This window comes from Monodon monoceros, unplaced genomic scaffold (assembly GCF_005190385.1).
Source record: "Monodon monoceros isolate NGI ecotype Baffin Bay Population unplaced genomic scaffold, NGI_Narwhal_1 Super_Scaffold_18, whole genome shotgun sequence".
NCBI lineage: Eukaryota > Metazoa > Chordata > Mammalia > Artiodactyla > Monodontidae > Monodon > Monodon monoceros.
The window spans coordinates 22,887,099-22,913,813 of NW_021703774.1; the positions used below are offsets into that span (position 1 = coordinate 22,887,099).

A 26,715-nucleotide genomic window follows, 5' to 3' on the forward strand; every position below is an offset into this window, starting at 1 on the left:
TCCTGGTGAAATCAGGGCTCAGGTTCCGGGAGCAAGAAGACCCAGGCCTTTGGGTTCCTCTCCTGAGGACGTGCACTCTGGTGGAGCAGTTCCCATACTGGACCATGAGTTTCTATAAAGTGAATTCAGTGGCATCCAATTCAACAGATGTTAATTGGTGCCTTATGCATAGCACCTTATGCATAGTAGATGTACAAAGCAGACACTCAGACTTGAATGAGAGAAGTGGTTCCTGTTAAGTCTTTACAATCTAGGAGGGGAAGCAGATACATAAACCGTAACCACAGTACCAATCTGGGTAAAACGGGAACCTTAAATGAGGACCAAAAGGCAGAGGCAAGAGAGAGTGGAAACTTGGTGGTGCCCCTTTCATCTCCTCCCTTCCAGCTCAGACGCGTCTTGAGCATTGTTGGCTATCTGCAGAAAGGCCAGATCAGGAGTCAATAAATGAGTCTAGAAAGGCATATTCTCAACCCTGCTGTGCCTAGGGTACCCTTATTCCTAAGCCTACAGGGACATTCCAGACAAAAGGTCTCCTCCCCTCCAAGGTGAGTTTACTGCCTCTCTTTAAGGTCTCTTTATCTGCACCCCCTTCTTCTGATTCAGGATTTGTTAGGGAGGCTTGCGGAGGACAGGGGCTGGGCTGTTTGACCAACCTGGTACAGGGTCTAGCACATAGCAGGGGGGGGTAAATAAATACCTTTGCTGACGACAGACGGGGCAGCGGGCAAAGGCTCACTGACCTGGCCGTGCGAGAGAGAGGCGGCCCCCGGCCCTCGCCGCCCTGAGTGGGTGACCTGACCCCAGAGGAGGGCGGTTCTGCCCGCACTCCGCCCACGCACTCGAGGGGCCCCTGGCCGCCGCGCTCCCGGGGCAGACCTGCTCTGGGGGATGTGGATTGCGGTGGCGGTGGCGGGGCTGGCGGGGCGGATGAACGGGGGAGGGGTCGGAGGGGGCCCCGGCCCAAGTTCACGCCTTCCTCCCTCCATCCCACGGGCAGCGGAAGCGATTATTCCCCACCGGCGTCTGGCGGGGCGGGGGGCGGGCTCGCACCCCGAAGAGACACGGGCCTCCCCGCGTCCACCCTTTTGATCGCGCCGCCACACCGGGCCCCCTCCCTCAGCCCCGGGGCCGGTATAACTAGAGGCCGTGCCCCTCCCGGCGGCGCACTGGGGTCCGGCAGCGATGGCCGCAGCTGAGCCCAGCCAGCTCCAGTTCGGGGAGATCGCCGCGCCCCCCGCCTACCGGCCTGCCCACCCCGGCGGGGCGTTCCTGCCGACCCCGAACCCCGCGGCTGCTCTGCTCCCCGCGCGTCCCTCGGGCCCCGGTCCGGAGCGCGGCGCCCCGGTGGCCTTCGCCGGCTTTCTTGGTAGGGGTCCCGGGCCCGCGGCGCCGCCCTCCGCCGCCCTGGGCCCGCCTGCGCCCCCTAAAGGCGCGGCCGTCCCGTCGGCGTCGCAGCGCCGAAAGCGCACGTCGTTCAGACCCGAGCAGCTGCAGCTGCTGGAGCTCGTCTTCCGCCGGACCATGTACCCCGACATCCACCTGCGTGAGCGCCTGGCCGCGCTCACTTTGCTCCCGGAGTCCAGGATCCAGGTGAGCGGCCGCGGCGGGCCGGCACGTTCGCCGGTGCTACTTGCTTGACGTTGGGCAAGTTCCTTCCCTTGAGCCTCGGTGTCCTAGGCTGTAAAACCAGTACTTGCCTACGGTGATTGTGAGGCTTAAATGAAATAATTCAGCTGCACGCTCAATGACTTCTGCCTCTCATTGCTGAGGATAATAAGGGCCCCTCCGCGGAGGCTATCTGGTCTCTTTGAAATGGTCAGAAAGTAAATCCTCAGCAGGAAGGTAATAGGAAGTATTTTCACACTTTTTCCTTATCCAGGAAGAAGGGACAGATGAGGCACAGTTGGTGTTTCCTCCTGCTGGCTCACCAAGTTGCCCCCTGGGCCCCTAGGCCACTTTCTTGGCAGGTATTGGGTCTGCAATGTGGGTTGTAAAGGATGTAACGTCTTGGGGTAAAGCCTGAAGCATGTGGAGCTTCTCGTCAGAGTTTGAAAAATCTAGCGCAAGGTGCGTTTGTTGCCTAAAGTAATAAAGACAGGTTCCTCGGTATTTGTGGGGAAATAGTGAGCTGAAAAATTTATTCATGTAAGTGAATGTAGTCCACTGAGCAAAATGCCTCCTTAAATAATTTGACAAGGGAGTACACTTTCAAAACCTAATTTTCCAGGGCTTCCCTGGTGGCGCAGTGGTTGAGAGTCCGCCTGCTGGTGCAGGTGACACGGGTTCGTGCCCCGGTCCGGGAATGATCCCACATGCCGTGGAGCGGCTGGGCCCGTGAGCCATGGCCGCTGAGCCTGCGCGTCCAGAGCCTGTGCTCCGCAACGGGAGAGGCCACAACAGTGGGAGGCCCGCGTACCAAAAAAGAAAAAAACCCCTAATTTTCCAAATTCTTTTAAGGGCTATCATCTTTAAGCATAGTAGCATTTTTTCCTAAAATTCTTAAGTGCTGCTATTTCTGTGGCCTCATTTTTCATTGCAGATGTCCCTATATAAAGTATAGCTAGAACTAGGTATTATTCCAATTTTGCATCTGGGAATGGTGAGGCCGAGAAAGCTAGGTGCTCTGATTTGTGAAGTGTTCTGTGAAAACCATAAGGTTCGGGAGCAGGGAGCCAGGGCATGTTAAACTGGAATTTATAATGAACTATGAGGACTCCAACCAAAAGCAGTTTCTCTCTCCCCCCTTCCAGGTGTGGTTCCAGAACAGGCGCGCCAAGTCGCGTCGTCAGAGCGGGAAATCCTTTCAGCCTTCAGCCAGGCCAGAGCTTTTCCTCCATCACTCTGCTTGTGAAACTGAAGCAGAATATTTGAAGCCCCAGCTGCCTCTGGAGGTAGATGTGAACTGCCTGCCGGATCCCAACAAGGTTGGAGGAGACATCTCCAACCCTAGCTCCCAAGCTCAGAATTTTGAAACCTATTCTCCTCTCTCTGAAGACATTGGTTCAAAGCTGGACTCATGGGAGGAACACATCTTTTCTGCCTTTGGTAACTCTTGAGGAGTCTGGGAGAATTCAGGATAAGTTCAGAGGAACCATGACTGACAGCCAGGGAGACACACATCAGAATACCATCCTTTCTGGCTTCCATGTTAAGGACTCATCCATGTTAACCTTGGTAATGGTTTTGGGTCATCTCTCACCTGTGAAGCTTCTTCCCCTTTTGCCCATGAACTTTTGCCCATGGCCTGTTCTTTCTTTATAGTACACACCCCCTAGGAGTTATGGCATTTTTTACCAGTGCATCTCCAAATCTGCACTTTCATTTTGGTCTGCATACCTGCTCTTTCCTACCAGTCCTGTTGGTATTTTTTTGAACTAGTTTTTCAGAACTATCTTCACAAGAACGCCTTGGTTCGACTCAGTTTCCCCTTGTGCTTAATAGCTGCTGTCTTCATATGGCTCCTCCAAGGCTTATACCCTTAGACTCATGTTAACCCAGCTCCTTCAATCCTCATCCTGTCATCAAGATTCACTACTCTTTAAATTTGGCCTGACATCTTTATGCTCATTCGTAGCGCCGGTGATTCTGCATCCAGATTATTTAAGAGCCCCCTGCCTCACGTTTCTCAGATTTAAAAAAACTGCTCTCTAGAAATCTGTAGTAGCCTCCAGCTGCTACCAAATTATAAAAATGTTTTGGTTACCCTTCCAGATAATGGACATTGATAGCCTACAGGACCATTATGCGCATCTTCTTAGGGTCACCCATCCACGATATATATATGCCTCTGTCTCAAAGCCACTCCTTTCAGTTTTAGAACCAAATGAATAACCTGTCTCTTTCAAAACACTCTAGACCTCCCTCCTTCTGAAGGCTGTAACTTTTTCTAATCCTCATTTTGTACCTGTTACTTCAATCACTGCAGCATTACCCTTAGCACTTGTTATTGTACTTCTGTGCAACTTCAGTTTATTATTATTAAATGTTTTCCACCAATGTCTCATTGTAATTCTATTTAAATGAGTTCTGTCCTTTAGATAGCACTTAGTACAGCGCTTCACTCCATAACTGCTCAGTACATATTTTGTGGTCATGAGAAACATTTCTAAAAGAAAAGTTTCTGCAAATGTAGTTTATAAAGCCAGTAATCATGGTATCAGCAGGCCACTGTGCTGAGGAATTTAACTTGGTTAAAAGTCTATCCAGCTTGTTCAAAGTTTAGTAACATGAGTCTTCTGGTTTCAGGAGATTTCTCTTTCCCAATTTATATGATAAGAATGTATGTAAATTACTAAGTTAGCCCAAGATAAATTATTGCTTCGAGGTTTTGAGGGTTTTCAAACTCCTAAGGACAAAAGGAAACTGTTTGTATATGAGGTAATCATAGGTGAGGTTTCTCTGTAAACTGTGCTTTGGAGGCAGCTCATGAGAAGCCATGGCTCGGGCCAGGACTCAGGTTTGTCTTTTTTTTTTTTTTTTTGTAATGGAATTTTTTTTTTTCTTTTGGCTATGCCACGCAACTTGCAGGATCTTAGTTCCCCGACCAGGGATTGAACCCGGGCCCTTGGCAGTGAAAGTGTGGAGTCCTAACCACCGGACCGCCAGGGAATTCCCCAGGACTCAGGTCTTGATGATTCCTAGAAGAGTCAGAGCTATGCTGAATGTCTCAGACATCATACATGCCAGTTACCCTGATTTTCATAGAGGTGTAAAATGGCTTGCACTTTTCAGAGTAGCAAATCCACTATTAAAAGCAACCAGGACATGGGCTTCCCTGGTGGCGCAGTGGTTGAGAGTCCACCTGCCGATGCGGGGGACACGAGTTCGTGCCCCGGTCCGGGAAGATCCCACATGCCGTGGAGCGGCTGGGCCCGTGAGCCATGGCCGCTGATCCTGTGCTCTGCAACGGGAGAGGCCACGACAGAGGCCCACGTACCGCAAAAAAAAAAAAAAAAAAGAAAGCAACCAGGACATAGTTCAGGCTTTCGTAGCACACTTGCCTTCTGAACCCTTAGAAGCTGTCTGAAACCAAAAATGAAACGATAAACATTAGCTCTTACCATTTTCAGTGCTTGTTATGTGCCAAACATCGTGCTCGGGGCCTGCCCCCGGGGTGGCCAGGAAGTCTCACAATCACAGAGCCCTTCCTTTGCATTTAGCCTTGTGACAAGGCCAAATGAGACGACATAAATACACTCACAACTGAGAGACATACAATAATTAACTTACAGTCCCTTGCTGGGGAGAGACGCCCGCTGGGGGAAGCGCAGGGCAGGGGCCCCGTCCTCCCCAAAGCTTGGGTCTGCAGCCAAGTGGGTGCGTGTCGCCTCCTGTTCATGTCTGTTTCCCCACTTGTACCAGAAAATACTACAGTACTGCACCATCTCTGGACAGTTGAATCTGAAGATGTGGAACCACAGACAAGGAGGAACTACATATAGGAGGGATGACTGTGAAGTTACACAGGGATTTCCTATGGCAGGGAGGGTTGGCCCCTAAACGCCCTCCCCACACCATGTTCAAGGGTCAACTGTGTATCAGACTTTTCCTTTATTGTTAGCACGTTGTGCATCCAGTTGAAGACATCTTTCCTGCTCCTGGATTATAAAGGTATTTTCCTGGGTTGTCGTCCTACAGTGGCCTTTTCTGTTTAGGCTTTCAGTCCACCTGGACTTGACTTCTGAATATGGTGTGAGGTGGGGGGCAAGTCTCATTTGTCTGTCTGTCAAACTGTCCCAGCACCAGATTAACTTTTCAGTTACATCAGCAACTAATTGCTTTATTTTAAACAGTAATAGAAAAAAAAAAGTAATAGAAACACTCCTACTAAAGTTAGTGAAGTACAAACCACTTCTTTCTTATCTATAGGCAATGTGAAGATTTTTGTTGTTTTTTTTTTGTTGTTAGGGAAAGAAACCATTATAAAAAAACATTTACACTACTTTATTTCACTTAAACATTCGTGTATCAGGATATTTTTATTTCATCATAAATGATTACTTAAGTCACTGGCATAAACATTCCTGAATTTTGAATCACTTTAATTATAAATACTAAATATAAATTCTAAAAAGCTAGAAAGACAATTTCAACACATTTTACATGAAAAACTTAAAACATTCGGTCTTTATTTTCTTTCCATTCTTACTTTTCCTGGATGTTCTCAAATAAAGATAAGCAAATGACTTAAAAAAAAAAACAAACTTGCAGTCCACTAAGGATCACATTTAAAGGAAACATGGTAATTAGCTTACTAACTTTATCATTGCATTTACATTGTGTTATGTTCTGCTTTCCCCAGTGAAGAGTTTAGAAAATCTACAAATATTTAAATATTGCCACAAGTTTTAATGTGGGATCCTCTAAGAACAGTGATTTGTACCCCTCTCAAGCTCTTAGGAGACCCTAACTGCTAAATGTATCTATTATAGGCACTATATGTTTATTCCTCACAACTGCCATATAAGGTAGGGACTATTATTGTTTTAAAGACTACGAATTTTAAGTAGTGGTTGACAAATCACACAGCTAATAAATGACGGCCTGGACACAAATCTAGGACTAACTCAGTCCACCATTTTATTCACCACCATATAATGCCTGCTATATTGACCTGGCCTTTTTAGTTAGGACTAATGATAACGTGACAGGTTTAAAGGCAACTCCTTAAGCAGAATTTGTACACCCAAGTGAGTACTGTCTCATCTTTCAAAACAATCATCATGGAGGACGATACTTTTACTCCAGTGACACTAATGTTGCTTAGAGCTCTTTTGAGACTCTTATTTGTTCATTTGTTCCACAAATATTTGGTGCCTGTAAAAGGTACTTTATCAGGGCCTGGAAATAAAATGGTAAGCAAAACCAGCAACGGTCCCTCCCCTCATGGACCAAAGAGGCTAGTATGGAGACAAAAGAAGAAATATAAAATTGCAAATGTGACAAAGTGCTGGAAGGAGGGGTACACGAAGACCTGTAGATGATGTGTTGTGGTCAAATAAAACTTCCCTAAGAAAGTGATGCTGAAGGTAAGATCTGTAGGATGATCAGGAGTTACCAAGGTAAAAGAAGAGGGAACACAGAGGTCACTGAGTGTGCAAAGGCCCTGTGGAGTAAGGAGCAGGATGGAGAAATTGTAGGGGAGGCTAGATCATGCCTGGCTGTGTAGGTCTTGTAAGAGAGTTCTGAAATTGTCCCGAGAGCCGTAAGACTTCAGATGGGGATAACGTGACCAGTCCTGTGTTCTAAGAGTGTCGCTCTGGCTGCATCTGAGGAGAGCTGAGTGGCTACTGGGAGGTAAGTTAGGAAATAACTGCTGTGTTCCAGGCTAGTGATGATGGCAGCTGGGCTAAGAGTACTGGTGATAGTGTAGATGGAGAGAAGTGCATGAATTCAAGGGAAAAAAAATTTTAATTGGCAAGTTGTTTTGTAGATTCTCAACGGTAGCAAGTGAATCTGATTTTTGGAACTAACAGTAATTTAGAACCAAATCTGCGTTAACACCTGATATGCTTGCTTGCTCACTCAATCTGGCTTTGATAGTTTTCTTTGGAGCTCCAAAAATGTGTTAGGCAGTGGCAGCATCATTTAAATGAATGTACAGCTGACCCCAAATGACTACTTTGAATTATATAGATTTCTTCTTCCTTACACAAAAATAAAATTCAAATATATTCTTAGGCACAGTTCTTGCCATCAACACATGATGGCACTGAAAGATACGGACAATGCTTAATTAAATATGTGCAAAATCATGTATAATTTATTTTATTATTTTTTTAACATCTTTATTGGAGTATAATTGCTTTACAATGACGAGGTATAATTTAAGTGTGACAAGTTAGCCTTAAGAAATGTAAAAGAAAAAATGTAAAAAATGCTTACCTAGGTCTAGGCAGAATATATTAAAAAATAAATCCTTGGGCTTCCCTGGTGGCACAGTGGTTAAGAGTCCGCCTGCCGATGCAGGGGACACGGGTTCGTGCCCCGGTCCGGGAAGATCCCACGTGCCGTGGAGCGGCTGGGCCCATGAGCCATGGCCGCTGAGCCTGTGCGTCCGGAGCCTGTGCTCTGCAATGGGAGAGGCCACAACGGTGAGAGGCCCGTGTACCGCAAAAAAAAAAAAATAAAAATAAACCCTTCTCTAGGTCTATATAGTAAGCCAAGTAACTTACTTGCTTAGTGTTTTCCACAGTGATTACTCAGTGATGGGAAAAAAAAAACCCTAATGATATTTTAATTTAAAATGACTTGGTAATTAATCTGTACCGTTTTTCCTAAAAATATAATTTAGTGGAAATGATAATTTTTAAAAACTTTTTAAATAGAAGGAATACTTACCAACTTGTATTAATTAAATGAAAATGTAGATCATATTAATTTTCATAGATCAATTTATTTAGAATTACAAATATTAAGAATAAAAGATTTATGCATTTCTTAATTAACATAACAGTTTAGCTAAATATAAACTCTGCACTAAAGTTCTGCAGTGGCACAATACCAACAAAGAATATGGAAGCATTTTTAAACTATACAAAAATTTCAAATGGAAAATAATCTTGTTTCAGTTTTATTATACATTAACATATAAAAAGTCTCATTTTATGAGACATCTAAAAGAATCAAAGCCACTTCTACAGCTATATCTTTAACTCCAAATCTGAAAACAATTCATTTTATTTTGACTTTATAATATTCTATATTAAAACAGAGAAAATTCCAAATACACACTTTTTACAAGATTAACATCTTAGGCAGGGTTTTCCTTAAAAAACCAAAAACCCACAACCAAATACAAACCTTTTTCTCCTTTTCCTAGCACTGGCTATTATATTTGTTTTCCTTATAAAATCTTTTTACTTTAAAAATTGTGTAACTGTTGGATTTTAACCAGTAATCTGGTTCAAGAGTTGTGCAAATAAACAAAAAATATGAAAATAGTGTGTTATCAGTCTTTTTTTTTTTAAAAATAAATCCCATAACAATAGCACATCTTCCCCTGAATTGATGGGAAGAGACATGCCAAATCCATTTGCTGAAATTAAGCATCTTGCAGTAATGTTTCTTTCCTGCTCCTTCATTTTCTTTCAACAGACAAACAACAAAGGTTTCTTTTATAAATTATGATAAATTAAAATATTTATTATTATAAAATGATCTATAGAACCATGTCACATTGCAAGTATATATCATATATACTTGTAAAGTCCATATTTCCCACCTATATTCCAGTGGCTTCCTAAAAATGAGGACTTCCCATATCTCATGATGTTATCTTTTGAAGACTGAGGTGGTGATCAACTAAATGAACTGGAGTTGTAATTTTCTAGATGGAATTTCCACATTGCCATGCATAATGCACAAAAAGACCATGTTTCTTCACGTTCTCCATTGCAGTAGTTGTCTGCATGGGTTGGGTTGAATTCATGCACGTTAAAAAGATGGTCAACATATTCTTCCATAAAATTATATTATGTTCAGACATTTTCAGTTTAAAAGTACTTGCTAATAAACATATGTAACAAAAGCGGTGCTACTGCAGCTGAGTAATAAAAGAAAAATAAATATAATGCTGGTCAGCAATGCTGGTTTAAGAAGCAGCACAGTATATTAAAATGCCTTACTTGGAGATTTAAATTTCCCTTGTTTTCCAGCAGTTAGGTTATTTGGTGTTGGAAGCCTATATAAAGGAAGAGAACTTCTCAAAAACAATGTCCTATGCAGTTGGAATAATTAAATCTTCTATTCAGTCTCTGTTGGTGTTATTTGCTGCAAAGGCATGTAAGTTTCCCATCTGGCTCAGGCCACTCTGAATATGTGCAACATGAATTTCTACATTATTCTGAAAGCAACTAAAGAAAGAAGAAACATGGTTAGCTACATTATCTCACAAAATGAAGAAAAACAATTTTTAAAAAAGGTAGAGCTGAATTGCTGTTAGGAAATAGCTAAGATAATGACCCCAGGTAAGTAAGAAATCTTCCCTTTACATTAGCCATAATTCTACTTCAGTAATAATTGAAAAAGTATATTTGAAAGAAGCAAAGAAGCCACAGGAGTACTGGAAAAGGAGGACGAATCTCTCTTTGGGAATCTCTCTAAGTTGAAATCCATGCTAATTCCAAACCTAAATATTATGTCTTCTGATTCCTTTGTATAAAAAAATCCATCTGAAAATTCTACTCTGTCAATAGACTGGATATAACCGAAAAGCTCAATTTATTTCAAGGATAAAAATCATATGAGTACTTCATAAATATGTAAAAGTCTTAAAGCTTATACTGGAAATCATTATGAATTTAATATAAAAATAATTAGAATACATCTAATGAATTACCTGATATTAGAAGCATCTATTGTACTCTTGATATCATTTAATGAATCTGTAAGTGATTTAAATTCAAAGGAATTCAGGTCTCCTCCTTCTGCCAGACACTAAAGGAAAAAATATTTCAAAATTTAATCGAATTATAGTTCAGATACAGACAAACACCCTGCTCTAGTATACAGTTTAATTTTTTAGCAACAAATTAGCATAGTTTGTTTAGGTGTCAAAATTAAGAAAATATTCTTAATATTTTCTCCGAAATTTACCTTAATTTGTAATAAAATAGCTGTAAGCCTGGAGATTAAGTCTGTCAGATTTTCATTTTCAACACAGGGCTGTCCTGTTGAGGAATTTGCATGCCGAACAATCTCCTGTGCCTCTTCCTCACACCTTCGTCTCATATCTGTCGGCTGATCTGCAGGCTGGAGCCCTTGGTCTGGAGCAAGCTGAATACAGATGATTAAAACATAAAATGTACATTCATAAGGCCATGATAACTTCTGTGTGTTTGTGCCCTGTTTTCAGGTTAAGATTTTTATAAATCTAGCATTTATAACAAAAATGATGCTCACTCTTACCTTAGAGGTTTTTTCTCCTCTAACTGTATTTTCTTTCTGATTTGTTTTATATTTTTGGTAACTTTTAATTTTGAGATACTTTAAAACTTCTAAAAAAGAATAGAACAAAAAACTCTTGATAACCTTTTACCCAGATTCACTAACTGCTTATGGTTTACTGTTTGACTTAACACTTGATCTTTCTCTGTCTGTATATAATTTTTTTTCTCTTAACTATTTGAGAATAAGTTGCAAACACTGTGCCTCTTTACCCCTAAATGCTCCAGTTTGTATTTCCTAAGTCCAAGGATACTCTCTTACATAATCACAGTGCAGTGATCACAATCAGGAATTTAGCACTATTTATAATGCTATTTTCTAACAGTCTACATTCAGATTTCATCAACTGTCCCAACACATAGCTAGTTTTTCCCCGAAAACATTTGGTTGTCCTGTTTCTCTAGACTTCTTTACTCTGGAACAGTTCCTCGGTCTTTCATGACCTTGATATTTCTGAACAGCACCAGCCAATTATTTTGCATAATATCCCTCAGTGTGGGTCTGTCTGTCTCCTTTTGATTAGACTAAGGTTATACATGTTTGGCAGGAACAGCACAAAAGTGATGTTGAGTTCTTGTCAGTGCATGGTGATCAGGGAGTGCATGATGTTTATCTGTCCCACTACTGCTGCTGTTACCTCCGGTCACCTCGGTTAAGGTAGCCATGTGCCTCCTAATCATCCCAGAGAGCCTCCTTGATCATTCTTAGAGCAGCACACTGCTCCACCATGGGATGTGCCATAAGTTTAGCCAACTCCCTATGTATGGGCGTTTAGGTTTTTTCTAATATTTTGCGATTATCAGTAACACTGCAGTGATGAACCTTGTCTTCTAACACTTAAAAGTTTTTTTTAAATTGAAGTATACATAAACATATAAAAGGATACAAATCCTAAAGTGTATGGGTTAATGAATTTTCACAGATCAAACATGAGAAATCAGCATCGAGATTAAAATGGAACATCACCAGCGCCTCAGAGACCAACTGTCATCTTCCAGTAGAATACTCCAAGGGTAACCACCATCCTGACTTCTAGTATTGTATGTTGGCTTTTGCTGGCTTTTGACTTTTACATAAACGGAATCATGCATCATATATTCTTTTGTGTCTGACTTTATCTGTTCAATATTTACATATGAACAAATATGTTCACATATGTGTGAGTTCATCCATAGTGTTGTGAGTAGTTGAGTTCATTCATTCATTTTTTTTTCCTAAGATTTTTTTTTGATGTGGACTATTTTTTTAAAGAAGTCTTTATTGAGTCTGTTACAGTATTGCTTTTGTTTTATGTTTTGGTTTTTTGGCTGCAAGGCACGTGGGATCTTAGCTCCCTGACCAGGGGTTGAACCTGCACCCCCTGCACTGGAAGGCAAAGTCTTAACCACTGGACCGCCAGGGAAGTCCCAGAGCTCATTCATTCTTATTGCTGAGAATTCCATTGTATATTATATTATATTATATGATTCATTCTAGTATTGATGGGTATTTGGGTAATTACTAATTTCTGGCTATAATGAACAGTGATGCTATGTATATTCTAGTGTATATCTTTTGGTAAATACACGTTCACATATATTTGGTATATATTTAGAAGTAGACTTGCTTGTTCTTATTTTAAAATCAATATTGTACTTCCATAAGAACTTTGTGAAAATTAAATCATTTTACTCCATTAGGAAATGAGCCTATCACATATGGCCTTGTGTACATAATGAGATACAAAAAGACTGGTGAGCAATCCACTTCTGCATGTTTTGTTATATGTTATCTTGGACTGCTTGGTTTGCACCTCTTGTGGATGGTTGCTAGTCCATGGGGAGAACTCTATTTGCTAGGACACACATATTGCTATGTAGGTAAATGACAATTACCCGGAAAATAAAAATAAATGATAATGGATGGCTAAAGGAATGAGCAAAATATACTCAGAGTTTAGATACAGGTAATCACAGTTCATTTCCCTCAGTTCTATTCAAGTGGATTGATAACATCACCAATGGCAGATCTTTGGGACTTATCTATGAGGCTAGTGTCATAAAAAACTATTTAAGAATCTGATATCACAAATAGAGATGGCTTTAAATAAACCCATGCACTTATGGTCAATTAATTTACAACAAAGAGGCAAGAATATACAATCGAGAAAAGGCAGTCTCTTCAATAAATGGTGCTGGGAAAAATGGACAGCTACATGTAAAATAACAAAATTAGAACATTCTTTAACACCATATACAAAAATAAACTCAAAATGAATTAAAGACCTAAATGTAAGACCAGATACTATAAAACTCGTAGAGGAAAACATAGGCAGAACACTCTTTGACATAAATTGCAGCAATATTTTTTTGGATCGTCCTACAGTAATGGAAACAAAAGCAAAATAAACAAATGGGACCTAATTAAACTTAAGAGCTTTTGCACAGCAAAAGAAACTAAATAAAACAAAAAGACAACCTACTGAATGGGAGAAAATATTTGCAAACAATGCAACCAACAAGGGATTAATTTCCGAAATATACAAACAGCTTATACAGCTCAATATCAAAAAGCAAACAACCCAATAAAAACATGGGCAGAAGATCTAAAGAGACATTTCTCCAAAGACGACATTCAGATGGCCAACAGGAACATGAAAAGATGCTCCATATTTCTAATTATCAGAGAAATGCAAATCAAAACTACAATGAGGTATCACCTCACACTGGTCAGAATGGCCATCATCAAAAATTCTATAAATAATAAGTGCTGGAGCGGGTGTGGAGAAAGGGGTACCTTCAGACACTGTTGGTGAGAATATAAATTGGTACAGCTAGTATGGAGAATGGTATGGAGGTTCCTTAAAAAACTAAAAATAGAGTTACCATTTTGATCCAGCAATCCCACTCCTGGGCATATATCCAGAAAAGATGAAAACTCTAATTCAAAAAGATACATGCACCCCAATGTTCACAGCAGCACTATTTACAACAGCCAAGACATGGAAACAACCTAAATGTCCATCAGCAGATGAATGGATAAAGAAGATGTGGTATAATATAAGAAAAAAACAAAACAGAACAAAACAAGAAGATGTGGTACATACATACAATGGAATATAACTCAGCCATAAAAAAGAATGCAATAATGCCATTTGCAGCAACATGGATGGACCTAGAGATAATCATAAGTGAAGTAAGTCAGACAGATAAAGACAAAGATCATATGATATCACTTAAACATGGAATCTAAAAAAATGATACCAAAAAAAGATTAAAAAATGATATAAATAAACTTATTTACAAAACAGAAATAGACTCACAGACACAGAAAAGGGGACATATAAAGGTTTACCAAAGGGTTTCCCAAGGGGTGGGGGAAGGATAAATTAGGAATTTGGGATTAATAGATATACACTACCATATATAAAACAGATAAACAGTAAGGACCTACTATATAGCACAGGGAACTATATTCAATATCTTGTAATAACCTATAATGGAAAAGAATCTGAAAAAGAATATATATAATTATATATAATATATATATATATAATTCAGATACATATATATATGTATCTGAATTACTTTGCTGTACACCTGAAACATTGTAAATCAACTATACTTGAAAAAAAAAATAAGAGTGGCTTTACTGGAAATATACAGCCTCTAAGAAAGCAAATGCAGGAGCACACTAAACTCATCACAATCATCTAATTCTTACCTTTCAGTAAGAAACTCAAATTTTAGGTGAACCTGTTGAACCACCTTCATATATATAATTATATGTGCATGATAACAATAATGATAATTCACAAATAACCCTATAATCTATGTGACTGAAGTTCAAGAATCTATAGTTCTAATGTAAAGTTTATTTTTTTAATTTTTATTTATTTTTTAAATTGTTTTGGCCACGCCGCATGGCTTGCGGGATCTTAGTTCCCTGACCAGGGATTGAACCTGGGCCCTTGGCAGTGAAAACACGGAGTTTGAACCAGGGAATTCCCAAATATAAAGTTTAAAAAGGAACAAACAAAATTATATACACAGCATGATCATAACTTTGAGAGAAAAAGCATGTATGGTAAAAAAAAAAAAATTAGGAGGAAGTAAACCAAAATATAGTCTTTGGGGTAGTGGAATTAAAAGAAATTATTTTTCTGGATGTTTCTAAATTTCAGGAGAGCTATAATATAATCATTTGTAATTCAAACAAACAGAAAACCAACAGAATTGATAGCTCACTGTGTATAAAGCACTCTTCAATACTGATGCTGTAAGGAATAGAAATATATATAAAATATGGTTCTGCTACAGGATCTTGGCTTAATTTGGATTTTCTAAAATGTGATGGTAACAGTATTAAGCTTCAGATAAGAGTGGAAAAAAAAAAAAGACTGGAGGTCACAAGGGAAATTCATACAAATTACCTACCTCATAGCAGTACTGTTGAACTTTATGCAAAACTTTGTTTAGGTCCTTGTTCAGTTGTTCAAGCTCTAGAACAATTGTTGCATATCTCCGCTGAAATTCAATGCTAATGGGCATGGAATATGATTTCTGAGAAGAAAAAAAAAAAGTCAGATTTTGATAAATTTTTTTTAACAATGTGATTTCAATTTATAACAGGACATTGGACTTACTCAAAATAGACTAAAAGTTATTAAAACAGTCTGTACTCAGTGTTATACTTCTTAAATGTGATAATGGTATTATTGCTATTTAGGAGATGGTTCTTAGGAGTGTCATGATGCCTGTCATTTACTCTTTTTAAAAAAAAATATATTTATTTATTTATTTTTGGCTGCGTTGGGTCCTTGTTGCTGTGCGCGGGCTTTCTCTAATTGCGGCGAGCGGGGGCTACTCTTTGTAGCGGTGCGCGGGCTTCTCACTGCAGTGGCTTCTCTTGTTGCGGAGCATGGGCTCTAGGCGTGCAGGCTTCAGTAGTTGTGGCACGCAGGCTCAGTAGTTGTGGCACACGGGCTTAGTTGCCCCGCGGCATGTGGGATCTTCCCAGACCAGGGATCAAATCCGTGTCCCCTGCATTGGCAGGCGGATTCTTAACCACTGCGCCACCAGGGAAGTCCCTGTCATTTACTTTTTAAAAAACAGAGATCGCAAAAAAAAAAAAATAAATAAAATAAAATAAAATTATTTTTTATTTTGTAATTATTTTTTAAGCTGAGGTACAATTGACATACAACATTCTATTAGTTTCACGTGTACAACATAACGATTCTATATTTGTATATATTGCAAAATGATCACTACAATATGTCAGTTAGCATCCATCACCAGTTACAGAATTTTTTTCTTGTGATGAGAACTTTTAAGATTTACTCTCTTAGCAACTTTCTAATGTGCAGTACAGTATTATTAATAGTTTGGTCTGCAGCTTTCCAGTCACTTTCTCAAGGCATTTTATACACATATATGTATAGCTTTTTTTGTTTTTTTTTTCTGTTTTTGTTTTTGTTTTGCGGTACGCGGGCCTCTCACTGTTGTGGCCTCTCCCGTTGTGGAGCACAGGCTCTGGACGCACAGGCTCAGCGGCCATGGCTCACGGGCCCAGCCGCTCCGTGGCATGTGGGATCTTCCCAGACCGGGGCAAGAACCCGTGTCCCCTGCATCGGCGGGCAGACTCTCAACCACTGCACCACCAGGGAAGCCCTGTATAGCTTTTTATAAAAATGAGATCCTAATATAAATATTATTCCACAATTTGTCCAATTACTTAATGTGTCTTAGCTTTCCATGTTGATATAGACAGATCTAGCTTGTTGCTTTTAAGAACTACATAGTGTGGGACTTCCCTGGTGGTGCAGTGGTTAAGAATCCGTCTGCCAATGCATGGGACACGGGTTCGAGCCCTGGTCCAAGAAGATCCCACATGCCATGGAGCAACTAAGCCCGTGTGCCACAACTACTGAGCCTGTGCTCTAGAGCCCACGAACCACAACTACTGAACCTGCATGCCACAACTACTGCAGCCTGCGTGCCTAGAGCCTGTGCTCACAACAAAGAGAAGCCACCGCAATGGGAAGCCCGCACACTGCAACAGAGTAGCCTCTGTTCGCTGCAACTAGAGAAAGCCCGTGCATAGCAACGAAGACCCAACACAGCCAAAAAATAAATAAATAAATTTATTAAAAAAAAAAAAAGAACTACATAGTGCTCCAGAAGAATGGCTGTCCCATGATTTATTTAACCTCTCCTGTTTAGATGGACATATTGTTTCCACCTTTTTTTTTGCTATTACAAGCAATGCTGCAATAAACATTCTTGTATGCACACCTTTGTGCATATGCACATGAATGTTCATTTGCAATAGCTAAAAACAGTAAACAATCCAAATGTCCATTGACAGATGAATGGATAAACAAATTGTGCTACAGCCATACAATGAGATACTACTTAGCAATAAAAAGGAACAATATTGTGCTAACTTTGAAACGTGCAACCAAGAGGGTGAATCAAAACTCATTATACTGATTGAAAAGAGCCAGGCAAAAAAAGAGTACATGCTGTATGATTCCATTTATATAAAATTCTAGAAAATACAAATGAATTTATAATGATAGAAATTAGATCAGTAGTTGCTGGAGCCTGAAGTAGAGGGAGGGATGGATTACAAAGGGCTTGGGAAATTTGGTGGGGGGAAGGGAGAAGATAGAAATATTTGTTATCTAGCTTGTGGTGATGGTTTCATGGACGCATATGTCTATGTATACACACACAAATATATCCCACCAAACTGTACATTTTAAACAGGTATAGTTTATTGTACATCAGTGATACCTCAACAAAATGATAATGGGAAAAAGCTACCCAGATCAAACAACAGAACATTGCTAGCACCCCAGAAGCCCTCCATGTGTCACCTTACAATCAATTCTCTTTCATCTCTCTCCAAAGTAACCATTATCCTGACATCAAACATTATAGTCGAGTTTTTGAACTTTATATAAAATACAATCATACAATATATGCAGTCTTTTGTTACTGGCTTCTTTCGGTTAACATTAAGTTTGTGACATTCATCCACACTGTTGTGTATATCTGTAGTTAGTTCATTCATTGCTGTATATTATACCTTTGTAGAAATACGATATATTCACACATCCTACTGTTCTATTTGTTGTTGGGCATTTGGCCTGCTTCTAGGTTTTGGCCAATGTGAATAGTGCAGCTATGACATTTTGTACTTTGTTCAATTTTAGTAGATAGATCTAAATAGTTTCCCAAACTGATGGAATAAGAAAGTTCTGGCTGCTTCATATCTTCACCAATCTTTAATACTGTAGTCTTTGAATATTAGCCACTTCAGAGGGTGTGAGTGGTATCTCACTGTGGTATTAATCTGCATTTCTCTAATTACTACTGAGGTTACTACTTTTCAAAAAAATTTTTGCTAATTTGAATATCCTCTTTTTAAAAATATCTGTTCAATTTTCTTTCCTGTCTTCTATTGGGCTGCATATATTTTTCTTATTGACTTAGAGTTCTTTATATATTCTGGATACAAGCTTTTTATCAATTATATGTGCTGTAAATATTTTCTTCCATTTTGTGGCTTGCCTTTTCTTGTAGTTGTATCTTTTGATGAACAAAGGTTTTTAATTTTAATGTAGTTCAATTTATCAATCTTTTCTTTTATGGTTATTGCTTTCTATATTCTATTTATTTCATTAAAAAAATTCTTATCCCAAGGTCTTAAAAATATTCTCCTATATTATCTCTAGAAGCTTTATAGTTTTGCCTTTCACATTTAGATCTAAAATGCCAGTCGTCTGGCTATGTTATGAGATTTACCCCCCTCCCCATACTGATAACCAACTGATCCAGCACCATTATTTCAAAGGCCTTTCTTTCTTCACTGTTCTGCAGAACCACCTTTGCCATGGATCAAGTGTCTGTACATGTGCAAGTCTATTACTGGGCTCTGTATTCTGTTCCATGGTCTTTTTGCCTATGTTGTGCCAGTAGCACACAGTCTTCAATAACTCTAGTTTTGTAATAAGTCTTGATATCCAAGAGTAAGTCATCCTACCTTATTGCAGTTCCACATAAATTTTAGAATCAGCTTGTCAATTTGAACGCACTTATACACACACACACACACACACACATACGTGGGATTTTGATTGAGATTACATTCAATCTATGGATAAATTTGGTGGAAATTGACCCCTTTACAAAAGATAGTGTCTGAAATCATGAATATGAATACCTCGCTTTTTATTTAGGTCTTCTTTAATTTCTCTCAACATTTAATAGTTTTCTATATAGAAGTTTAATATATCTTATGCTATATTTATATCAAGGTATGTAGTTTTAAATGGTATTTTTGAAATTTCATTTTATAACTGCTTATTGCTGATATATAGAAACACAACTGCTTAAATAAAAAAACTGACCTTAAATGTAGCAACTATGCTAAACTCACTTATTAATTCTAATAATCTATCTGCAGATTCTTTTACATTTTCTAGGTACACAACCACATTATCTGTGGATAAAACGGTTTTATTTCTTCCTTTCCAATCTTTATAGCTCTTACTTCATTTTCTTGCTTTGTTACACTGGCTAGGCCCTCCTGTGTACTACTGAATAAAAACTGCGATAGTAGGCCTCCTTATCTCATTCCCAATCTTAAAGAGAAAGGTTTTAACACTCACTAATAAGTATGATATTGGGAATTCCCTGGTGGTGCAGTGGTTAAGAATCTGCCTGCTAATGCAGGGGACACGGGTTCGAGCCCTGGTCCGGGAAAATCCCACGCGCTGCAGAGCAACTAAGCCCATGCACCACAACTTCTGAGCCTGTGCTCTAGAGCTTGCGGTCATAACTACTGAAGCTCGCGTGCCTAGAGCCCACGCTCCGCAACAAGAGAAGCCACCGCAAAGAGAAGCCTGCACACCACAACGAAGAGTAGCCCCTGCTCGCCACAACTAGAGAAAGCCCGCGAGCAGCAACAAAGACCCAACAGCCAAACAAACAAACAAACAAAAACCCTGTACCTGAATGTTCATAGTCACCTTATTCATAATAGCCAGTGTGGAAGCAATCCAAATGTCCCTCAATGATGAATAAATAAAATGTGGTATATCCATACAATGTAACATTATTTGGTAATAAAAAGAAGTACTGGGAATTCCCTGGTCATCCAGTGGTTAGGACTTCACGCTTCCACTGTCAGGAGCTGGGTTCGATCCCTGGTTAGAGAACTAAGATCCCACCCACAAGCTGCACAGCCAATAAAAAAAAAAAAAGTACTAATACATGTTACAACATGGATGAGCCTTCAAAACATTATGCTATGTAAAAGAATACAGTCACAAATGATCACATTTACATTAAATGTCCAGAATAGGGGGACAGAAATTAGATTAGTGATTGCCTAGGTTTGGGGTGGGGGGTGGTTAGAGGTGAAATGAGGAAAAAATACAGGGTTTCTTTTTTGGGATAATGAAAATGTTTTTAAATTGATTATGATGATGCCTGCACAACCTGTGAACTGAACTGTAAACTAAACACCACGGAACTGTCCACTTACTGTAAATGGGTGAATTGTATGGTATATGAATAATACCTCAATAAGGCTGTTATTTTAAAAACCTGCCCTTTTAAATAAGTTACTATAATTAAGCGTGGTTTCCTATCAATCCCTGCTATATAATCAGCTAATGTGCTTTAGGTCAGGGGTCCCCAACCCCCAGGCCATGGACTGGTATTGGTCCGTGGCCTGTTAGGAACCAGGCTGCACAGCAGTGGTGAGTCGCAGGCAAGCGAGCCAAGCTTCATCTGTATTTACAGCCGCTCCCTATTGCTCACATTACCGCCTGAGCTCCGCCTCCTGTCAGATCAGTGGCAGTGTTAGATCCTCATAGGAGTGCGAACCCTACTGTGAACTGTGTACGCAAGGGATCTAGGTTGCGCGCTGCTTATGAGAATCTAATGCCTGATGATCCGAGGTGGAGCTGAGGTGGTGATGCCAGTGCTGGGGAGCGGCTGCAAATACAGATCATCATTAGCAGAGAGGTTTGACTGCACAGAGACCATAATAAATCAATTGCTTGCAGACTCATATCAAAACCCTATCAGTGAGTGGCAAGTGAAATCAAGCTCAGGGCTCCCATTGATTCTGCATTATGGTGAGCTGTATAATTATTTAATTATCTATTACAATGTAATAATAATAGAAAAAGTGCACAATAAATGTAACGTGCTTGAATCATCCTGAGACCATCCCCCGCCCCCCACCCCTGGTCCAGGGAAAAACTATCTTCCACAAAACCAGTCCCTGGTGCCAAAAAGGTTGGGGACTGCTGCTTTAGGTTGTCACATACAGGTTGAATGTGGCACACAAAATGGACTTTTTTTTTTTTTCTTGGATGTATTCTACTTTCAGGACTAGTTAACTAGTAAGGAGATTTCTGCAGAGATGCATAATCTCAAAAATAAAAGAGGACTAACAAACATGATATGACAATTCTGACAACATATTCAGGGCAAGAAAAGACCAACTTTCACAGTGGTGGATGGAGAGAGGGAAGGAGTACAGAGAACATAGTATTCAGAGTTTTCCAAAGCCACTAATACATGGTTTTAAAAATGGTTAAGACAGAACTCTCAGGGATATCCCCTTTTCCACTCTTGAATTATTATTAATGTCCATGTATGACAAGTCAAATTTCCAAAGTGGAAAAGCAATTATTAGAGACTGAGACTGCTAGTTCAATATCTAATAGTGTTGAGGCAATTCAAATCTATTTTAATAAATTCCACATGCACTATTAATTTCTATGTGGATGCTTTGTATATGTATTTTAAAAATATTTTAATAATCCAAAATAGAAAAGGCATATTGAAGTCAATAAGCTTAGACAAACTTTCACTGACTTTAACATACTACGTAATCTGGACAAGAAAAGGTAGTTCAAAGCTTTAACTCTGAATGAACTTGATAAAAACTTCTCAGGTGTATGGCTGAGAAATTTGTCCTTGTTGTATCATAAAAGTGACTAAAGTATTTTAAAATCATTTTCCTCCCTTTGCTTTACAAATTGAAAGTCTGAACATCTAATTTCATATTTTGACAACTGTGGTTGTAGTTTGCTTTTGCTGAGTAAAGTATTAGATAAACAATTAAGTTTTCCAAAATTAAAGGAGACTTTATCAGACCAATGTTCCATTTTTTAAATAAATTCCATCAGAAAATATACTGGACAAAGTAGTATGTCTAGTTCTTTGAGATGAAAAATAGTGAACTACTCAGGTCATTGTGGTAAAAACAGAATAGAAATTAGCTATCAGCTTCAAAATTAAGTTAAATTAATTAAATAAAATTAAATATTTGTTAGGGCAGAGGCTGGGTAGGGATAGGGTAGATAAAATTACTCCTAGTCAGTGCTAAAATCACTTGGGATTAACGCAAATGTTAAATTAGTTCAATGTCACTAACCTGATGTGTCACAGAAAATTAGGAAAAAATGTATACCAAGAAAATCTGTAATCCATAAATCTGAAAGAATTGCTATACTTCTGAAGGTTTTTTAAAATAATAGTTCTGGATATATTAAAAACAAAATCTCCTTACAATACCTGGGAGTCTTCCTTCTGCAAAGAAGGAATTAAACTAATTGAATAATCTGTATTTGTCCCTGAAATACTCTGCAAAATTCCAACTCACAAATAATATACAAAACAGAATAAATAATAGGTATGTTAAGATTAAAGGATATAACTCGATTTTTACTACCTCTACAAGGCTGTACATATATTACATCAACATAATAGAAATGGCACAGTCTCTGAAGATACTTTCCACACTTTATTTACTTTTTAAAACTAATCTCAAATCACATACCATACACCTATTTCCTTTTTGATGATTCCACTTAAACTTAAGGGTATGGTTTGTTAAACAAAGCTTATGAACAAAATAATTATCATGTTTATTGCATGTTATACAAAGGAGCTACTCTGAATAGAAATCCATCCTTCTCCACCATTTGTTTTGTTTTGTTTTGTTGTTTTGTTTGCGTTACGCGGGCCTCTCACTGTTGTGGCCTCTCCCGTTGCGGAGCACAGGCTCCGGACGCGCAGGCTCAGCGGCCATGGCTCACGGGCCCAGCCGCTCCGCGGCATGTGGGATCTTCCTGGACCAGGGCACGAACCCGTGTCCCCTGCATCGGCAGGCGGACTCTCAACCACTGCGCCACCAGGGAAGCCCTGATGTACCTTTTTAAACATACTAACAAATTCCCATTTGTTAATATTTTGTTTAGGATTCTGTCACCTACATTCATGAATGAGATTGGCTAGTAGTTATTCTCTTTTGTCGTATCTTTGTTAAGTTCTGATATCAAATTATTCAAGCATTACAAAATGAATTGGAAAATGCTCCTTGTTATTTTCCTATTCTCTAGAAAAAGTTTTTGAAAGTTGATGGTAATGGTAAACACCTGGTTGAATTCACTGGTATGGAAGAATTCATCTGGGGTTGTAGGATCTTTGTGGTCAAGTTTTAAATTACAGATTCATTTATAAGGTAGTGATAGGCTTATTCAGACTTTCTAGTTCTTATTATTTCAATGTTAGCAAGTTGTATTTTGCTAGGAATTTGTCTCCATCTCAATTTTCAAACATATTTACAGGTAGCTGTTTATAATATGTATTAGTCTGCTCAGGCTGCTATAACAGAACACCATGGACTGGTGGCTTAAGTAACAGAAATAAATTTTTTTGTAGTTCTGAAGGCTGTAAGTTCAAGATCAAGGTGCTGGCAGGGATGGTTTCTGATGAGAACTTTCTTCCTGGCTTGTAGATGGCTGTTTTCTCATTGTGCCCTCAGATGGCCTTCCTTCTGTGCACACGTGAGAAATCTCTGGTGTCTCTTCCCCTCTTCTTATAGGACACCAGTCCTATTAATCTGAGCCCCAACCTATGACCTCATTTAACCCAAATTACCTCCTTAAAGGCCCTATCTCTAAATACAGTCATATTGGGCTTAAGACACCAACTTCTGAATTTGGAGGGGACAAAATTCAATCACACAAAATTCAATAACACAGTATCCTCTCAAGATCTTATTCATGTCTGTAGGTGATATTGTGATGTCCCCTCTTTCTTTCTTCCGTTTTTTTAAAAAAATTAATTTATTTATTTTTGGCTGCACTGGGTCTTCGTTGCTGTGTGCGGGCTTTTCTCTAGTTGTGGCGAGCGGGGGCTACTCTTCGTTGCGGTGCGCAGGCTTCTCATTGTGGTGGCTTCTCTTGCTGCAGAGCATGGGCTCTAGGCACGTGGGCTTCAATAGTTGTGGCTCGCGGGCTCTAGAGCGCAGGCTCAGTAGTTGTGGCGCACAGGCTTAGTTGCTCTGCTGCATGTGGGATCTTCCTGGACCAGGGCTCGAACCCATGTCCCCTGCATTGGCAGGTGGATTCTTAACCACTGCACCACCAGGGGAGTCCAGTCCTCTCTATTTTAGATTTGTTTTCCTTTTTCTTAAAAAAAAAAATTATTTATTTATTTTTGGCTGTGTTGGGTCTTTGTTGCTGCATGCGAGCTTTCTCTAGTTGCAGCGAGCGGGCTTTCTCTAGTTGCAGTGAGCGGGGGCTACTCTTCGTTGTGGTGAGCAGGCTACTCATTGCGGTGGCTTCTCTTGTTGTGGAGCATGGGCTCTAGGCACGTGGGCTTCAGTAGTTGTGGCATGCGGGCTCAGTACTTGTGACTCGCAGGCTCTAGAGCACAGGCTCAGTAGTTGTGGCACACGGGCTTAGCTGCTCTGCGGCATGTGGGATCTTCCCAGACCAGGGATCGAACCTGTGTCCCCTGCATTGGCAGGAGAAATAACCACTGTACCACCAGGAAAGTCCCTAGGTTTGTTTTCTATTTCATTATTTTTCTCTTTGGATTTAATTTGTTGTTCTTATTCTAATGTCTTGAGATAGATGCTTAACTTACTGATTTTCCAGTCTTTCTTCAATTTAAACATGTTTTTTATTCTAAAATAGGCACGGCTGCATACCAAGATTTTGATATATAATTTTCAATACCACTAAATTAAAAACATTTTCTATTTCCTGATAATTCATCCTTTGATCTATGGTTTATTTAGCACTGCATTCTGTAATTTTCAAGCCTGAGTTTTTTTCTTGGTATCCTTTTGTTATTAACTTCTAAGCTTATTTGCACTGTGATCAGAGAACTTATTCTGGAGAATTCTAATCACTTTGCAATTTGTTGAAATTTGATTTAGGACCAGCATACAATTAATTTTTTTTTTTTTTTTTTGCTGTACACTGGCCTCTCACTGTTGTGGCCTCTCCCGTTGTGGAGCACAGGCTCCAGACGTGCAGGCTCAGTGGCCATGGCTCATGGGCCCAGCCGCTCCACGGCATGTGGGATCTTCCTGGACCGGGGCACGAACCCGCGTCCCCTGCATCGGCAGGCGGACTCTCAACCACTGCGCCACCAGGGAAGCCCTACAATTAACTTTTGTAAATATTCCATGTGGGCTTGAAAATAATAGGTATCCTGAAGTTGGCAGGTATAATTGTCTACATATGCTCATGAGATCAAGTTTGTTAACTGTGTTTTTCAAGTCTATGTTCTTTTTTTTAAAAAATTATTTATTTATTTTATTTTTGGCTATGTTGGGTCTTCGTTGCTGTGTGCGGGCTTTCTCTAGTTGTGGTGAATGGGGGTTACTCTTTGTTGTGGTGCGCAGGCTTCTCACTGCGGTGGCTTCTGTTGTTGCAGAGCACAGGCTCTAGGCACACGGGCCTCAGTAGTTGTGGCACGCAGGCTCAGTCGCTGCGGCACATGGGCTTAGCTGCTCCGCAGCATGTGGCATGTAATATTCCAAGTAATATTCCATTGTGCGTGTGCGCACCAAGTAATATTCCGTTGTGCGTGTGTGTGCACACGTGCACGTATATGTGTACACACATACATACAGACTACACCTTCTTTATCCATTCATCTGTTGATGGACACTTAGGTTGCTTCTGTATCTTGGCTATTGCAAATAATGCTGCTATGAACATTGGAATGCATGTATCTTTTTGAATTATTGTTTTTGTTTTCTTCGAATATATAACCAGGAGTGGAATTGCTGGATCATATGGTAGGAGTTGGATTTTATTTTTCTTCCAGTCTGGCAATCTTTGCCTTTTATTCAGGAAATTTAGTCTACTTATACTCAATACTATTTATCAATATATTTAGACTTAAATCTACCATCTTACTATTTTCCTTCTATATGTCCCACCTGTTAGGTGTCATTTTTTTCTTTCTTTCCTTGCCTTCTCTTAGACTGAATGAACATTTTATTGTTCCATTCCCTCACCCACCTTCCCCTGATTAGTTTGGTAGTTATTCAACTTTTACTATTATTTTAATAGGTACCTTAGAGATTAAAATGTACATCCTTGATTTATCAAAGTCTATGTGTATACACACCCCTTACTCTGACCAAAAGACAACTGTTGTACTTTTAAACCTTTATATTTTAAATGCCACAAGATACTATTTTATCATTTTATATGGTGTCACTTAGACTAATGTACATATTTATCCTTTTTGTTGTTTTTCATTCCTTTTTGAAACTTCAAGTATCTTAAAAAAATAAGTTTTTCTTTCCTGCTTGAAGAAAACCTTTATTATTTTCTTAAGTATAGGTATTCTGGTAACAAATTCTATAATTTGTCTGCAAATGTCCTTATATTAACTTTACCCTTAAAGGAATTTTCACTGGATACAGAACTAGGTTGGCAGTAAT

General features: G+C 39.5%; 2 protein-coding genes across 2 annotated transcripts in view; one reads left to right on the forward strand and one right to left on the reverse strand.

Annotated features, from left to right (window-relative positions):
* The first annotated feature begins 1,185 nt into the window (after window positions 1-1,185).
* On the forward strand, window positions 1,186-3,059 carry MIXL1 (Mix paired-like homeobox). The gene is made up of 2 exons (XM_029227440.1): window positions 1,186-1,593; window positions 2,754-3,059. Exons 1-2 carry the CDS (start codon window positions 1,186-1,188, stop codon window positions 3,057-3,059), a joined length of 714 nt encoding a protein of 237 aa, XP_029083273.1.
* Window positions 3,060-8,378: 5,319 nt separating this feature from the next.
* The window catches only part of LIN9 (lin-9 DREAM MuvB core complex component), a 106,072-nt gene continuing 87,735 nt past the window's right edge, over window positions 8,379-26,715 (reverse strand). The window contains exons 12-15 of the mRNA XM_029230248.1: window positions 15,366-15,491; window positions 10,600-10,779; window positions 10,343-10,440; window positions 8,379-9,857 (exon numbers count right to left, since the gene is read on the reverse strand). Coding sequence (XP_029086081.1) covers window positions 9,752-9,857; window positions 10,343-10,440; window positions 10,600-10,779; window positions 15,366-15,491 — 510 coding nt within the window. The 3' untranslated portion in view covers window positions 8,379-9,751. The remainder of the gene's footprint in view (window positions 9,858-10,342; window positions 10,441-10,599; window positions 10,780-15,365; window positions 15,492-26,715) is intronic.

Excerpts from the sequence above, each read along its gene's own strand:
- MIXL1 (XM_029227440.1), top strand. The coding sequence starts at position 1,186 with ATGGCCGCAGCTGAGCCCAGCCAGCTCCAGTTCGGGGAGATCGCCGCG. Across the intron at positions 1,594-2,753 it reads TCCCGGAGTCCAGGATCCAG|GTGTGGTTCCAGAACAGGCG; the intron begins GTGAGCGGCCGC and ends CCCCCCTTCCAG.